The 15,537-nt window shown below is 49.2% G+C and overlaps 8 protein-coding genes across 8 annotated transcripts; 3 read left to right on the forward strand and 5 right to left on the reverse strand.

The window, feature by feature from the left end:
- Positions 1–41: 41 nt before the first annotated feature.
- N7471_002294 (uncharacterized protein) lies at positions 42–338 on the reverse strand (the record flags this gene model as incomplete). Its single annotated transcript, XM_057275014.1, has 1 exon — positions 42–338. One exon carries the CDS (start codon positions 336–338, stop codon positions 42–44), a length of 297 nt encoding a protein of 98 aa, XP_057139652.1.
- Positions 339–1,830: 1,492 nt separating this feature from the next.
- Positions 1,831–2,919, forward strand: N7471_002295 (bZIP transcription factor; the record flags this gene model as incomplete). The annotated part of the gene is made up of 1 exon (XM_057275015.1): positions 1,831–2,919. One exon carries the CDS (start codon positions 1,831–1,833, stop codon positions 2,917–2,919), a length of 1,089 nt encoding a protein of 362 aa, XP_057139653.1.
- Positions 2,920–3,081: 162 nt separating this feature from the next.
- Positions 3,082–4,787, reverse strand: N7471_002296 (MFS transporter; the record flags this gene model as incomplete). The annotated part of the gene is made up of 3 exons (XM_057275016.1): positions 3,082–3,696; positions 3,766–4,341; positions 4,404–4,787. The coding sequence occupies 3 exons, from the start codon at positions 4,785–4,787 to the stop codon at positions 3,082–3,084; spliced, it is 1,575 nt and encodes a 524-aa protein (XP_057139654.1).
- Positions 4,788–5,691: 904 nt separating this feature from the next.
- Positions 5,692–6,447, reverse strand: N7471_002297 (uncharacterized protein; the record flags this gene model as incomplete). Its single annotated transcript, XM_057275017.1, has 1 exon — positions 5,692–6,447. The coding sequence occupies one exon, from the start codon at positions 6,445–6,447 to the stop codon at positions 5,692–5,694; it is 756 nt and encodes a 251-aa protein (XP_057139655.1).
- Positions 6,448–7,902: 1,455 nt separating this feature from the next.
- N7471_002298 (uncharacterized protein) lies at positions 7,903–10,068 on the forward strand (the record flags this gene model as incomplete). Its single annotated transcript, XM_057275018.1, has 1 exon — positions 7,903–10,068. One exon carries the CDS (start codon positions 7,903–7,905, stop codon positions 10,066–10,068), a length of 2,166 nt encoding a protein of 721 aa, XP_057139656.1.
- Positions 10,069–10,380: 312 nt separating this feature from the next.
- On the reverse strand, positions 10,381–11,376 carry N7471_002299 (peptide alpha-N-acetyltransferase complex A subunit ARD1; the record flags this gene model as incomplete). The annotated part of the gene is made up of 2 exons (XM_057275019.1): positions 10,381–10,760; positions 10,893–11,376. The coding sequence occupies 2 exons, from the start codon at positions 11,374–11,376 to the stop codon at positions 10,381–10,383; spliced, it is 864 nt and encodes a 287-aa protein (XP_057139657.1).
- Positions 11,377–11,731: 355 nt separating this feature from the next.
- N7471_002300 (uncharacterized protein) lies at positions 11,732–13,202 on the reverse strand (the record flags this gene model as incomplete). Its single annotated transcript, XM_057275020.1, has 3 exons — positions 11,732–11,952; positions 12,003–12,602; positions 12,665–13,202. The coding sequence occupies 3 exons, from the start codon at positions 13,200–13,202 to the stop codon at positions 11,732–11,734; spliced, it is 1,359 nt and encodes a 452-aa protein (XP_057139658.1).
- A 708-nt stretch (positions 13,203–13,910) lies between these two features.
- Positions 13,911–15,113, forward strand: N7471_002301 (SUR7/PalI family protein; the record flags this gene model as incomplete). The annotated part of the gene is made up of 2 exons (XM_057275021.1): positions 13,911–14,331; positions 14,398–15,113. 2 exons carry the CDS (start codon positions 13,911–13,913, stop codon positions 15,111–15,113), a joined length of 1,137 nt encoding a protein of 378 aa, XP_057139659.1.
- Between the last annotated feature and the right edge of the window lie 424 nt (positions 15,114–15,537).

Consider the following 15,537-nt stretch of genomic DNA (forward strand, 5'->3'; position numbering starts at 1 on the left):
ACGCATGTTGTAGAAAGGAAATGGAACCCATAATATAGACGCTAAACTGGAGTGGCGGCGTCTTGGATGCCCTTGTCTTTGATCGTCTTCGGAATCACTTCTTGGCTGGACTTTAAGAGATGGCTGCCATTCGGCCAATGAGGACGAGAGGTGTTTAAGCAGTGTGTTGTGAACAACAAATCTCCCTTTTCAACCAAAAGGACTCGCTGGCCGCCTTCGACGAGTTTTCGAGTGACTACTCCTCCTCCCATCCCGCTTCCCACGACAATGTAATCATAGCGATCCTGGGCGCTAAGCGCAGAGACAAGTTCAATGTCTGCCGAAAGGCTCGCATGCATTTTGGGCACTTTGTTGAATACTGATTTTGGTTCAGTGATTGACAATAAATATACCCTCCTTATACCACGGTGTCGTGATGTTTTCAAATGCTTTTTTCTTTCTGACTTCTGCTAGTGAGATGAGAACTCAGTATTGCGTTCTCTTCTTTGGTCAGCATACATACAATAATCAATGTACTATATGTCATTGTGACCTCAAGAAAGTACTTTGACACCGTTCATATCCTGGGTGGGCACGCGCGACATAATCTAAAATATATAAGTCGTGTATGATACCCATGCTTTCGACACGAGCATAAATGATCGACCAGTCTCGATCAGTGAACATTATCATTTTCATTGAGCTGAACTGAATACTGCGGCAAAATAATTACCATTTATTTTCACTTAGAACAATCTGTTGGTTTTTCATATCCATCTAACCGCCTCAGCTGAGTGGTTAGACCGGACCTGATACAGTGGACGGTCTTGTTCGTTGGAGAGGCAAAAAGAGTATTGTAGTCGCCACTAGAAACTCGGGCAAGATCACCAGACATAGTGCGTCTTATATATCATAGCATAATTTGAATAGCGTAGTACGTGTCTCTGAGTCAAGCACCTGGAAAAAGGTCCATATTGTTGGTTTATGGCTGCTTGAACCAGCGTTCGAGTAAGAGCTTTAACATTTGATGCAGTTCCATCCAATGATATTTGCGAAGACCGCCATAGTTTTTGGTTCGATTCTGCCGTGTCCCCGCTAAATGTATTCCAAAGTGGAAAGGTTTCGTGAGGTCATCCGTTCCGACCGACGCCTGACCACATATTTTGGGCGCTCTAAGACACTAAACCCATATTATATTGCTGGTGATCTACGGCCCGGGTAATCTAGATTTGTCCAATTGTCCCCGTGTCGATCAAACTCATATACTACATAATCATTTTCTATATATTCCCTAGTCAACTGTGTCGAAATGGGATATGGTCTCCCTAGGCCCTAGACAGGAATCATGGTTTTTGTTGTGGTCTAGTGGTAAAATAGGCTGTATTATTTTCCACACATGCTGCTAGCTTTGTTTCCCAGGTTGAAGGGAAGCCGGCTTGCTGGCGAATAGGCCAGTGGCCGCCATAATACACGATTCATGTTGACTTGCTGCTATGCTCCACAAGCGAGGTACAATTCATGGGCCGAGTATTGGAGTCGAAGAGGTCCAGGAACAGGGGTGTAGCTTCTAGTGAGGTGTTGTTCAAACAGGGGTGTTGACCCTGAATGCCTGAGGCATGCAAATGATTAATTAGTCACGAATTTACTCCAGTCTTAGGCCCAGGTTGAAGTTCAAGAGAGAAATCATCTGTAGAAAAACAGAAACGCTGTAGAAATGCCACCAAGGATAGTAGAGAAGTGACTTTGTAGATATCTGCATAAGAATTATGCATATCCACTTATGCCGAATTGTGCAGCGGCACCCTAAATCCGCCGATCCCGTCATTCCACGACATCAAAGCATCAAACCCGATGTCTTCCAATGAGAAAAAGCGCCTTCGAGATCGTCGCTCACAGCAGACTCTTCGTGAAAAGAAGCTGCGACATGCAACCCAGCTCGAAGAACAGGTGGCGCACTGCGAGCAGCATCACAGCGACCAAGGCGTGCAACGCCTTCTCCAAGTAATTGAAGGGCTCCGCAAGCAAAATGAAGCTCTTCTCACGCGCCAAAGGAGCCTGAAATTGCTCGTCAACTCCTGGGAAACAGAAATAGATGAACCAGCGGCCACCGATGACTCCAGCCATGACTTGTCATCTCTGTATAAGGAGATGAGCAACCGAGAAGCCCAATTCTCCCTCCAAACGAACTTCAACGAATTAATACCCCAGCACGGGATAAGCAACATCCTCAACCCCCCCATGTCCGCTGCACCAACACCACCACAATTCCAATCCCCATCTCTGGAACCTCTTACCGCCGAAACCACGCCTCTGTGGAACCAAATTCCGCCACACACTGACGACTTCAGCACACGCACCATGATCTCCTGTCCGTGGTTCGTCTACCCAGAGCTCATATTCCCATGCCCAGATACACCCAGTTCTCCTCTGGACTTTATATACGGCACGAAAACAAACCCACTAGCAGACATGATCCACACGGCCCTGCAACGCCGTCCAGTCCGCGATCCAGAGCGACTGGGTACTGGCTGGCTGGCTTATCACTACTCGAGATGGGTAATCGCACCAAGCCCGGAGACCTATGGTCGACTCCCTGCGTTCCTCCGGCCTGTGCAGGGCCAGATCACAGTTCCGCATCCGCTCGTGTTGGACTTTATGCCGTGGCCAAGGCTGAGGCTGAATCTAATTCGGCGATGGCATCTGTATAGCAAGCACCGGGATGATCTGTTCGGGTTCATGGCTTGTTGTGTTAAGATTCGATGGCCTTGGAATGAGACGATACTTGAACGGAATGAGCGGAACGAGTTGTGTATCAACAAGGCGTTTTACGAGGTGTTCATGAGTGAAAGTGGGTGGGGGCTTACGCCGGAGTTTATTAGACGGTATCCTGATCTTGTGGAGGGGATGGATATCAATCAAATCATGATTGAGCTTTTATAAGGGATGACCATATTCATGTACAGAATATATTTTTTCTATTAAGTTCTATTATTAATTGTGTATATGCGACTTCTATATGCAGGTCGTTAAACCTTATCCCGATCATGGAGAGAGACAAGGTCGATGTGGAGCGAGTAGGATGCCCTTGAAGATAGTAGCAGCTCAAGCCTTTTTACCATCAAGATCGACAGGCCACTTCTCCCGAATCACCTTGCCGTACTTGATGAAGACAATAGGAATCGGGATGAATGCCAAAGCCAAGAACCCAAGCAACGAGTTGCCCCATCCGAGACCCAGATTACCAAACATCTTCGGTCCAGCAAGGGGAAGCAGAGCTCCAACCAGGGAGCGAGTCGCTGTCAAAGTGGCATTGGCCGACGCTGCATATTTGGGATAGCAATCGATGATATATGTCTGGATGGGCATGTACACGCCCATCATGCCGACTCCGAAGGGGAACATGCCAATGATAGGCACGATCCAAAACACGTGCTTCTCGGCTGTCCAGCCGTACCAGAAGAAGCTGATTGGCAAGATGCAGGCGAAGATGATCATCGTTGGGAGGCGCATCTCAGGTTCGAACTTGCCGCCGTTCTTTGCTGTAGCTGCCATGACCATCCGGTCGTTTGTGAAGGCGATCATTGCGAGACCGCCAATGAAACCGAAGCCAATACCGAGATATGCAAGTCCCGATAGGCCAACGGAGAAGCCATATGTCTTAGTGAAGACGCTCGGGATAGTGGTGAAGAAGAGGTAGAGCAGGCCGTAGATGAAAGACTGGAGATAAAATATTAATAAACCGCATTTTGGAAGGGACTTTTCGTGTATCACGGAACTCAGACTCACCATATAAACACACAGAAGGAAGACAATCGGCGACTTAACAAACAGCAAAATAGGCCGTTTGAAACTCTGTGCCAGCACCTGTCTCAAACCAGCATGCTCCGCATCCGTGTCATAAGCACTCCGCAAATCCGTTCTCCCCGTTTCCTTTGCGAGTTTCTCAGTTTTCCACCGAATAAGAACGTCCGCATACGTCTCCTTGTTCAGAACCTCAACCCCGAACGACACCACACCACCTACAATAAGCAGCAGCCAAAACACCCAGCGCCAGCCAGCTTCCATTCCGAGGAATCCACCCGCAATAGGCCCAACCACAGGTCCAATCAGTGGTCCCATAGCCCAAACGGAGGTTGCCATGCCGCGCTGCTCCCGCGGGAACAGATCTGCGATCACACCCGCGCCGAGTGTTAGACATCCTGAACCGCCGATTCCGGCGAATAGACGGCAGACGATGAGGGTCTCAATGCTGTTTGCGCGAGCGCAGCCGATTTGCCAGATTACGAAGAACCAGTTTGCACCGCTAAGGACAACGCGGCGGCCGTAGACTTCGCTCAGAGGGGCGAGAAGAAGGGGGCCGAACTAGATCCGTTAAGTTAGATGGATTGGATTGCATAGATGATGGACATGTGGGGTTGCCTCACTGCATATCCTAGGATATAGATGCTGACACTGAAAGACAAGATTGTCTGATCCGTTACTCCGAACTCCACTGCCACGTATGAGATGGCGGGCGAGAACATGCTCGAGGCAAGCGGGGAGATCAGAGTCATGACACTGATGAGGGCGAGCAAGGACCATTTTTTGTTGGCTGGGAAGTTCTGGGGATTATTGGGATCATCTTGTCCGTCCCAGCCTACTATTCCCCGGCTGAGGTCTGTTTCTGGGAATAGTTCTTTGGTTGGTGCTGATGTGTCGATGGTTTCCTTCGTTGACTGTTTTTCGAGGTCTGGGGTTAGGTTTCTGACGCTGTCCCCTTCGTTGAGGGTTGCGTGGTTTGAAAGGGACTCTTTCTGGAGAGTATCCATGATGGGTGACAAGTGTTTGTGGAAGTATAGATAGGATTGGACGTGCTTGGCGTGTGGGAGTAGTATAGAGGGAAAGGAAATAGATGGGCGTGCCAAGTAGAAGCAAGGTTGAATAGTCTTGAAAAGAGTGGGAAAAAGAAAGAATGGATCAGATATAAAAGTAAAAATTTTAAAAATAAATACATCAGGTCATGATCAGCAAGGCGATATCCGAGGGGCTTTGTACGAATTCCCGGAGGACACCAGCTTTATCCGATATATTCACCGACACTAGTTCTATTACTGGCTTGTATGGAGTCATAAATGCGATTGTGCTTATAAAACTGGTCCATAAATTGACAGAAATCGGGCCAGCCGACGAAGTATTTAATTTCGGACCGCCATGCATGCACAACGTGATGGACACTTCCGCCATGCGATGATTCAGCGCTCCACTATTTCTGGTAATCAGCCAACCACGGGCCTTTAGATCAGCTAATCCTCAGGCGCTGAATCATTGTTTGGTGCCTAGTGCCATGGTTCCAGTGTGGGGCCACTTTCATATCGCATGGAACCTTATGTTTATTTTAATGCGCATAATTCATTTGGTTCAAGGGGGGTTTGATAAACTTGAAGAGAGATTTCGTTTGATGTAAACTACAAGTAATTGATGGCATGCCTCAACCACACAGTTCATCTTCTTGGACCGCTCAACCGTTCGAAACAACCTCTGAAAAACAGCCTCCATATCATGCTCATTGATCCCTTCTTCATGTCTTCGAACACAATCCATATCATCTCCATGGGAAAATAAAGCACTCCTTTGTAGGGCCAGTGGTCACCCCACGACAAAGGCTAGCCATTTCTTTCCCATGCTTTTGTTGCACTCTCAGACTTCCATCGTTCATCAAGCACCATCATTCAGTCAATGGATGATACCATCGTGAGGCATCCGATCCACCCAATCAAGGCACTGCAACACATCCAAGTAAACTTCTTCGAAGTATGCTTTTGTAACATCCTGGGCGAGGTTGTTCATATTCTCCAACCGCTCATATCTCAAATTGACAAATGCTGTTCCCACATCACCCTCAATTTCTGCCAACAAGATCAGCAGCGGGACAAATGGCGGAATTCCCATTCTCATATTCAAGGTGTGTGTGTAATACTCCATGAGACGGTGAACAAACCACCGGCCACTAGAGTAATGACGTCGCTGGCACCCAATGAGTTTGAACAGACCGCCGGAGACATCCTCGAAGTCCTGTGCGGGACCGCGGGTAAACTCCCGAAGAATCGTCTCAGCTCCCATCATGAACTCGTCTGCCAGCACAGCTCGAGTCTGGTATTTCACAATCATGCGCACAAGGATTGGATTCATGTTCCACGCTAGCCAGTTGCGGACCTCCATGGACATCTGTTGCCATCTCCTAGCATTGGGCGAGTCCTTGTAAGGGCGGGCAATGCCAGAGTCGATAAGCCGATGTAGTCTGTGCATCTTAAGGATGTGATAAATGTCATTGCGCCAAGTGACATAATCGGAAGGATGCTTCAGAACACAAGGAAACTGGTACAGCGTAAAGCAATCAATTTCCGGCAGGTCAAATCCCTGGTCAATTTGTCCAGTCGGTTTCTCAGCTGGCAGTAGGGTCGACCAATCACGAGTGTGCTGGGTAGACATCTTGGCGTTTCGTTGTAAAGACCTCTGTCGACTGGGTGCCCGTTGTTGTAAAGTGAGAGGATATTCCGGCTGCAACTATACGCAACCCACAACATTAGTTCATAATTCCTTTCAAAATTCTCGCACTAAAGACTAGATGGCTTACTGTATTGATGAATTGAATAAAATATCTGACTACCCCACGGCGGCGTGTATCGGTGGTGTGGACGCCTCTTGTTGTCTTTCAGTCAATATCCGAAAATCAGAGTATAACAGATTTCGTACCGCAATTGAGACAACCGAGTAGCCCTGTAGACTAATGAGAATATTTCATACTGTCAACACAGTATTTTTCTGCAGTTTGACAAAGAGAAAAAGAAGAATTGAGGTGCGCGGAAAAGGAGAGGGGAGAAGAGAGGAGAGGGAGGATGAAAGTCGATCAAGGGTCCGAGTGGGCGGACATGGCACCCAGAATATAACCTCACGTACAAGCAATCCTACATGAGACATAGCTTACGCGAATACATTCGAAGGCACTGTATATACGTAATCCAAGAATTAATCTACTGACAATAGCAGTGTGCGCACCTTGACCGAGATAAAAGTACCAATCCATGAACTGCAAATGCCTGCAATCCAATAGATTTTGAAGTCGTTGACTTGGAATGAGACGACTGGGCCTGGAAATACTACAAGGTCGTTTATTGCATCCTTCCAATATTAGAAAATAGATGCTAGTTTACTTGATGGGCTTCTGCTTTCTAACGACGATGTCGGTGACAAACTAACATAAACTTCGAATTTGTATTTTCAAAACAAAGCAGCACTTGAGCCATGTATGGCCGATGAGCATGTCAATGTCGACAATCTTCGTAGTGAATTATATAGTTCCTCAGCCTCAACCACGCATATAACTTTAGAGGACCACTGACACCCCAGTCTCTCAGTGTGAAAATGGTAGTTCTGATGGTCATTGATAGCCATTTATAGTCATTTATAGGTCAATTTGGCATTTCTATCCTCCTAACATGAGTTCATTCAATCTTGGAAACATATGTATTCGGTTGTACATGTCCACGATGAAGATTGTTCTGTGTCCAATGTTGGTAATCGATAGAGCTTATCTTATCGTCGCCGCCGATATCCCGCCGATGTCACTTTCTGCACTCCTCCTGAGATCCACCTTCTTCCTCGTCCGTCCCCTTCATTAGGTACCGGTATACCTTTTGTTGTTGCGAGCCCCTTGTCCGATCTCTAGGTAAGACATAACGTCGCTCGAAAATGACGCTCCAAGTCTTGTACGCTGACAGAACCCCATTTACAGTAATCCTGGTGCCTTCCACCGCCCCTCAGGTCCTCGTTATCTTATCATAGCATGGGGATTCAGGTCTGACAGAAGATCTGTAGCCCTTCCTAGGCCACTACATTCTTGCTGCCCTTTGCTCCTCCTCGGCCGACCGTAACCGCCTTCTCAAAATGGACCAAGAGGAGGTTCCACCACCCCCGTACTCGCCTGTCGACCCATTACTCGCACCGGCGAACAGCCGGAACAACAGCTCTTCTCAAGCCCCAATTCCTCCTGGGGTGAGTGTGCCCCCGACGCAGGATGGCAGTAGTTCTCGTGTCCCAACACAGCCGACAGTCGTGCCGACGCATTTCAGATCCGCCGCTGCGTTCTTTGAGGAACGGCTTCCCTCGGTCTTAGACGAGAGCCGGGGCCTTCTACAACATCATATGACCATCTACCCCCGGAGCCAAGCCAAGGATTTCCCACGACGGCCGCGTTGCTGGGCCTCGCGGTTAGATGAGATTAGCCAGCAGGACTGGGATACCTTCCTAAAGTATCTATTTCCGCCGCAATTGGGGCTCGCTGCGTCCTCCCAGCATCTCCCACGCCAATTACGAGCGGAAATTAGACGTGACCGCAAGGATCGCCCACAGGAGACCGATGAGCAACGGAAGGCTCGAATCGCTGCTGTTGTCGCCGAATGGAACGAATGCTTTTTTGAGCTCCGCGCTACTCACATTGTCTTTGTCTATGTGGGCGAACCTGATTCTGCGCCGTCGTCCGCTTTATGTCCCCGATGCTATCCAGCGGCAACGGGTTCAATAGAAGGCCAGCCTATTCGAAATTCAAATGCTCCGTCGCCTGTGCCTGGGCAGCACGTTCCTTCTCCGACCTCTTGGTCGATGCCTCCTCCTGGGTTCCACAACCCCCAAGTACATGCGCCCCCATCTCCGTATGGAGTATACGGTGTTCCTCCGTACCCTCCCCCCATATCTCCTAACCAACCACCTCAATATTACCCTCATCCACCACAAGGCACATGGCAATGGAACCATTGGAACTATCCGCAGCAGCAACCGCAGTATCCCAATAACGGCGCCTCGAAAAGTGGGTCTCGAGGGTGGATTTCACAGATCGCATCACAAGCGCAGAAATATGGAGAGCGGTTCAGCGAGCAGGCGATGCAATATGGAGACCAAATCAGTGCACAGGCACAGCATTATGGACGGCAGGTCGAGGAGCAGGCTCTTGCACATGGCCGCTGGATTGAAGAACAGGCAAGACTTCATGGTCGGAAAGCACCAATAGCTGGACCTCCATACGGCGGTGGCTACTACCCCCGGCCGGCCTGGGATAACTCACCTCGTCCCATAGCCAACATCCCAATGACACCCATTCAAACCCCCAGCCCTCTGACAAGTCCGAACCCGACGAGTCAGCCTGAGACAATCAATCAGATCGATAGCAACAAACCTAAGTCCCCAACAGAACAGCTTCTGATAGAGCCTCCCGCGACCGAACGCACCAGACGAGCATCAGTGAGCTCAGTCTCATCCGAGTCCTCCTTCAGCTCAATTGACTCCATCTCGACAACATCGGACCTGGACGTTTCAGACCTTGCCACAGTGCGCACTCAATTGGAGCTTCTAGACGATCGTCATGATCGGGTATTATACGACGCCGCCGTCGATCTCCGCCGGCAACTCTCAGTCCTGCAAGAGTCCCGCCGAGAAGCCAAGTTCTCCGGTAAAAATAACTGGCGAGCCGGTTTCAACCAAAGCCAACAAAGCAACCAACAATCCGGCGACGCCGACTGGGGTCGCTGGGACTCACCCGAGCAGCAGCAACGCAACTCGGTCGACAGACGCACCATGAAAGAAGAAATGCGCGCCACCAAGAAAGCGTTCCGGGACACGCTGCGTCGAGCACGAGACGAGCAGCGCGAACGCCGACGTTCTCGACGCCGCCAGGTCCGACAAGCTCGCACTAATGACGGCGATAAGGCGAAGCATATGCATGACCAGCCGCTAGATCAGCAGCTTGGGACGTTGCAACTGCAAGATTCTCGGCAATCTAACCCGCCTATGCCTCCACGTCCAGTCAGCACACAAACGCAGCCTAGTCCGATTTCTACACCGACTAGCTCGAATGTCGGCTTTGGGTTTGCTTCTAATCCCCCCTCCCCTGCTATCTCACGGCCGAGTACGCAGGACTCAACACCTACTTGGGACTCTGCCTCCTCTGGGAAGAAAGGGAAGCCGGCTGATACGTCGAGTCGGTTAAAGGATATGCTGTTATCGCGCAAGGCGAAGAAGCAACAGTCGAAAGAAGAGGATGATGCGGGAAGTAAATGATCTGGAAAAGCTGGATATTGTTGATCTTTTTATTTCTTTAGTTCTATTTTCAGCACGGAGCTCAACATTTCCTTGGGAGGACGGCAAAAAGGTTTTGCTTCTCCTCGATGTATAGTCCAAGTCTCGACCACATCCAAGTCGACGAAGTCACGATTCACATTGATACATAGTACATTCGCGAACCCTTTACAATTCGCATCTCCATCCACACACACATTCCAGATATACTGAAATGAAACTTTTTTCAAAAAGATCTCTATACATACAAAGAGCACTCATCCACATTTGCATCTATATTCACATCCATATGCTCTAAGCCTTGGACTCATTCTTCTCAACCAAATCACCAACCCCAAGTCCCCTCCCAACCTTAACCCGAATCATCTTGTCCGCATCCTTCTTCCCAAGCTCCCCAACCTCCTCTCCCTCATCCTCATTCCCTTCCTCATCCCCATTCTTCTCCTCCTTATTATTCTCCGCATCCCGCTTCTCAATAGCCTTCCAATCAAGCCACATGCTCTGAAGATTCAAGCGCATAGCATACGCATCCTCGCCGTCAGCGTAGTACCCATCCTCAACCTTCTCAACCTCAAAGCCGAGCGTATCACGGTACAATCGCAGCGCAGCAATGTTCGACATGCGCACGTGCAGCGAGACGAAATGCGCGCGGTGGGATTCGGCCATTGCGCGTTCTGTAAGAAATCATAGAAATTAGCCTCCATATCGTAACGACACGCAAAATGAAAACAAATATCCAGCTTTTGGAGATCATTCCAAATGCAAATGCAACTGCAAAATCCAAGATAAAAAAGAATGCCACTCACGACTCATCCGCATCAATCTCTCCGCAATCCCCAACCGTCTATGCGTGCGCATAACACTCAGACTGGTAATATGACCATGCTGGTTCCCATCCGTAGGCTCCTCCTCCATCTTCGCAAGCACGTATCCAACGACCTTGGGATACTCGCCCGAGACATCACCTGCGATTCCGGCGCCCGTGGAGCTGGGCTTGTATCCTGCGCGTGGACGCACGACCGCGACGAAGCTTAGCTGCGGCCAGGTCAGGGCGTGGTACAGGTAGTATTTTAGGAAGTAGTTCTCGGGGAGGTTCGTTATGTTGCAGGTTTGGATTGAGGGGAGGAGGTCGATGTACGAGGGGTAGCTGCTTAGTGGGACGATGTCGACCATTTTGGCGGTTTGGGCTGCGCAGCTTTTCGGTCGAGGGGGTGTGTGGTGGTGGTGAGGGGGTGGTTTTGGTGTGAGGGTGATGGTGGAGTTGGTTTGCGGTGCGGTGGGGAGGGTCATGTGATGTCGGGGAGATGGGGTGGAGGTTGTGATGGGATATATCATATGGATAGGGTTGGATTGGGGATTTTGTTAGGTTTTGGATGTTGGTTTGGGAAGGAATTGAGGTGTTCTTGGTTTGGAATTATTTTATTTTCATTTGTTCGAGTTCTAGTGAACTGGGTACGTCTACTAGGTACTGACCATGCTGTTTATGTATAGATCAAATAACTACAGCATTGTACGTAAGTAAGTACTATATCTAAATCATATCCAGTACAATGTAATATGTATGGCAAGAAAGAAAAAAAGAAAAAACCTAGCGCCGACGACCGATCCGGTCATGCATCCAAAATAATCATAGATATCGTGGAAATCAGAACACAGACACCACCATCTGCACTCCCACTGCCACCAGAAGCACCGTCGACATACCGGCGACAGAAACCTCGCGCAGTGCGCCAGACGTCTTGCCACAGCACTTACGGTCGTAGGTGACATTGTTCATCTTGGCAGCGACCTCGAAGACCGAGCCGTTGAAATTGCCGTAGTTATAATAATCGACCAGAAGGAAGTTAGGGGGACGGCCCCAGGTTGCTGTTCAGAGTTAGCAATGCACATCAAAGATCAAATAGATCTTAACTTACCGTTACATTTCTCAGCCATTTCGCCCAGACTGCCACTGCCATTCACAGCATTGGTCTCGTCAAGCTGAGCAGAATTGGGAATCAACATGCTCAGAGAACCGAGATTCAACTGCAGGTTCAGATTGTGGTTGGCCATGTACATGCGGTTCTTAGCGGCTGCATTGGACAGACCGGGTGGTCGTTGCTGCGTGCAGGGGAAGGAGGGATCGGTGGGCGAGAAGGGCGTCTCCCACACCTGCGAGAACTGATCCATCAGCCATGGGTGCGAGGTCTGGTTGGCTTGGTAGTCCATGAAGAAGACTGCGCGCTTCTGCTTAAGGATCATCTCTGAGAGCGTGGGCCAGTCGTTGAGAGCCATTGGGACCTTAGTAGGGGTATAGATGAGGTCCTTCAGTCCAGAGTTTTCGATCGGGATGGTGAAGTTTTCGGGCGAGACGTAGTCGAAGTTGCCGATGATGAAGGTCACCACATCGTATGGGTTCTTCCGCATCCACGTGTTGACGTTGATCAGGTAATTTTCGAGGGTGCCGGCATCGAGCAATTGACAGCTCGTGTGGCACAGGTATATAGTGCCATTCTCGTAGTGCGTTTGGAATTGCACTAATCCAGATGTTAATAATTGCTTATCTCTAAAAAGGTAATATACCCGCTGCTCCACTTACGCGTGCGAATTCCATCATTCAATTGTGTTGTCACATCCAGCGCCTGGTTGGCGGCGACGCTGTTCGGGCGCACGAACGGGCTGTTGTGCGCTGCGACCATGGTAATGTTGGAGTATTTCCTAGCACAGAACTCGGGGTAGTTGTTGCAAGGGCGGGTGTTGACGACAGGCGTATTCGTAGCCGTACTAGTGGTAGTCGCAGTCGCGTTCATGCTACTGTTCCCGATCACCGTCGTTCCTCCGCCGCCCACCAACAAAGTCAAGGAGTCGGAAGTCGTGGTGACTGCCGTCTGGTTGGAGGCAGTCATTGTGCCATTGTGCTGGGTGGTCGATGCAATGGTCGACTTGTCGCCATCACTCAGTGTGATTGTTGTGCTGAGGTCTAGGTAGGTACCCGAGGGAATGGCCACGGGAGTTGTGACTGACACAACCGTGGTTCCATCGGTGGTGGTCTTCCCCGATTCCGTGGAGGATTCAGTAGACGATTCCTGGGCCACGGCAACGGCGAGGAAACCGAGAACAATAGTAGGCCACCTCATAATGTGTGATATGGGAATACTATGTGCCCAAGATAGGAGGAGAAAGACCTCGGGGAAATACTTCAACTTACCTAATCGTAAGGCATGTGGAGTTTTTTTTAAAAAATGACGTTCACCACCAATAAAGGAGTCTGATGGGCCAATTGTATTTTTATATTCCTTAGGGGGCGAAGTGGGAAGTGGGCAGAGATCTCCGGCCTCTAGGCTCTTAGGCCGATTGCTGCCTGTTACATATTTGGCTGTGCTTATTACTTTTGTCTCACATATAAACACTATTAATACGAATTACGAATTGTTCTACCTAATCTACCCTTTCCCTTTCCTTGCATTTCAATCACCTCAAAACCTTCATGCCTTTCTGTACTAACAATACTAACATAAGGCTAAATGATCGTCAGCAATAGGCCAGGGGGCGACGCCACTAGTGTCCAGCCACTGACGATCTTGTGGGAGACGCGACGATCTGATGAAATTTCGTTAGATTTGAATCCAATAGACGGAGGAGACCCAGTAAATCCACTGCATCCCTTAAAAGCTAAAAACAATAAAACAAAATAAGAGAAACATCTTGAGCATTCGGCTTAAAGTGATCGGGGAGATATTTCATGGCCTAACGTCATCTCGACCTTTAAACCCTAATTTCTCTTTCTCTTTTCTTTGGGACTTTTGAGACTTTCTCTCCTTTTCCCTCTTTCAATATTTTCTATCATGTATGGGACGGACAATGGCAAGCGAAAGCTTCCCTTTTTCAAGTCCACTACCCCAATCGACCGCCAGCGAAAGTCCACCGTCCATTGGCATCGCCTATTACGGTCGCTGTTATATTTGATCGCTTGGATCTTTTTGGTGCTGGTAGTCATTGGCAACACCTCTAATAAACCAGTCCTACGCAGTACCTACTTCCTCTACCTCGATCTTTCCAATATTATCCCCGTCTCCGTTCCTAATGCCGTCCTTATCAACTCTATCGCCCAGACAATCGGTCTGCACGACTTCTACCAGGTCGGCCTATGGAACTTCTGCGAAGGATACAATGGACAGGGAATCACCCACTGCTCCAAGCCGGAGACTCTCTATGCCTTCAACCCGGTTGATATCATCCTGAACGAGCTGCTGGCCGGTGCTACAAGTATGTTATACAAATATCCCCACACTCAACTCCCCTTGAATGCGAAAGACTAACAACCCCACGCAGTCGCCCTCCCAGCCGATATCCAAAGCCCATTGAAACTAGCCCGCACCGCCTCCCACTGGATGTTCGGACTCCTCCTCGCAGCAGCAGTCTTTAACTTCGTCATGATCTTCGTCGCCCCGCTCGCCGTGTCCTCACGACACCCACGGAGCATCAAATCCTGGGCAGCAGGCTACAGCGATGGCCACCCGCCCACGGGAAATCCACCCCACCGCCGACGCACCTTCCTCTGGCTGCGCGCCCTACCCATGTTGATTCTGACATTTGTCACCGCGCTGGTGACAATCGTCGGGTCAGCCGTCGCGACGGTCATGTTCGTGATCTTTGCCAATGTCTTCTCAAACGCCGATCCGAATATCAACATCAAGGCCCATGTCGGCACCCAGATGCTGGTGTTTATGTGGATCGCTTCGGCGTTCAGTTTGATCGCCTTCATCATTCAGATCGGCTCTTGCTGCGCGGCCTGCTGTCGTGGCCGAAAGGCTCGCAAGCAGCTCAAGTTGCAGGGTGTTAACTGGCACGAGAAGGGCTCGGTTACTCCCGCTGCGACCGAGGATCGCGCTGTCTCCTCCTGTAAAGAGACGGCTGGTATCCCCGAGGAGCGTGGTCCTAGCTCTAGTGGTCAGACATCCTCGAATGAGTATGAGCAGAAGTTTGGTAGTGGACATGCTTCGGACCAGCATTACTCTTCGACTGAACCCCATGCAATCTCCAAGTGATCTCGATCGCGATTTTCCTCAATTTTGGTCATATCCCCTCTTGCGAATTCTTTTTCCTTTCTACCATTTTCATCATAGTTGCGGGGTTTTGTCTCAATATCCACCACCCCTGTGCTATAGTGCTCCCAATTCTGGACATTCACCCTTATATTATCTACCATTATCTACTTAGGTATGATTTCACGATTTGACTGTAAAGAGATAGAGGCTCGGCATTTCTTGTTTCATACAATATATATCTTACGAAACCTGTTTATTCGACGTGAATCTTGATTCTTAAATACATATAATTTCTGCTCCACATAAATTCTCCAGTTCTTTTGGTCTTTTCCCTTCCCCGCATCGGATACGTCACAGAGTTGTCGTAAGCTCCAAACACCTTTGCCACACTTTCAATGCTTCTCTATTAAATCCCTATAAATAA

This window comes from Penicillium samsonianum (assembly GCF_028829775.1).
Source record: "Penicillium samsonianum strain IBT 33392 chromosome Unknown utg000002l_segment0_segment0, whole genome shotgun sequence".
Lineage (NCBI taxonomy): Eukaryota > Fungi > Ascomycota > Eurotiomycetes > Eurotiales > Aspergillaceae > Penicillium > Penicillium samsonianum.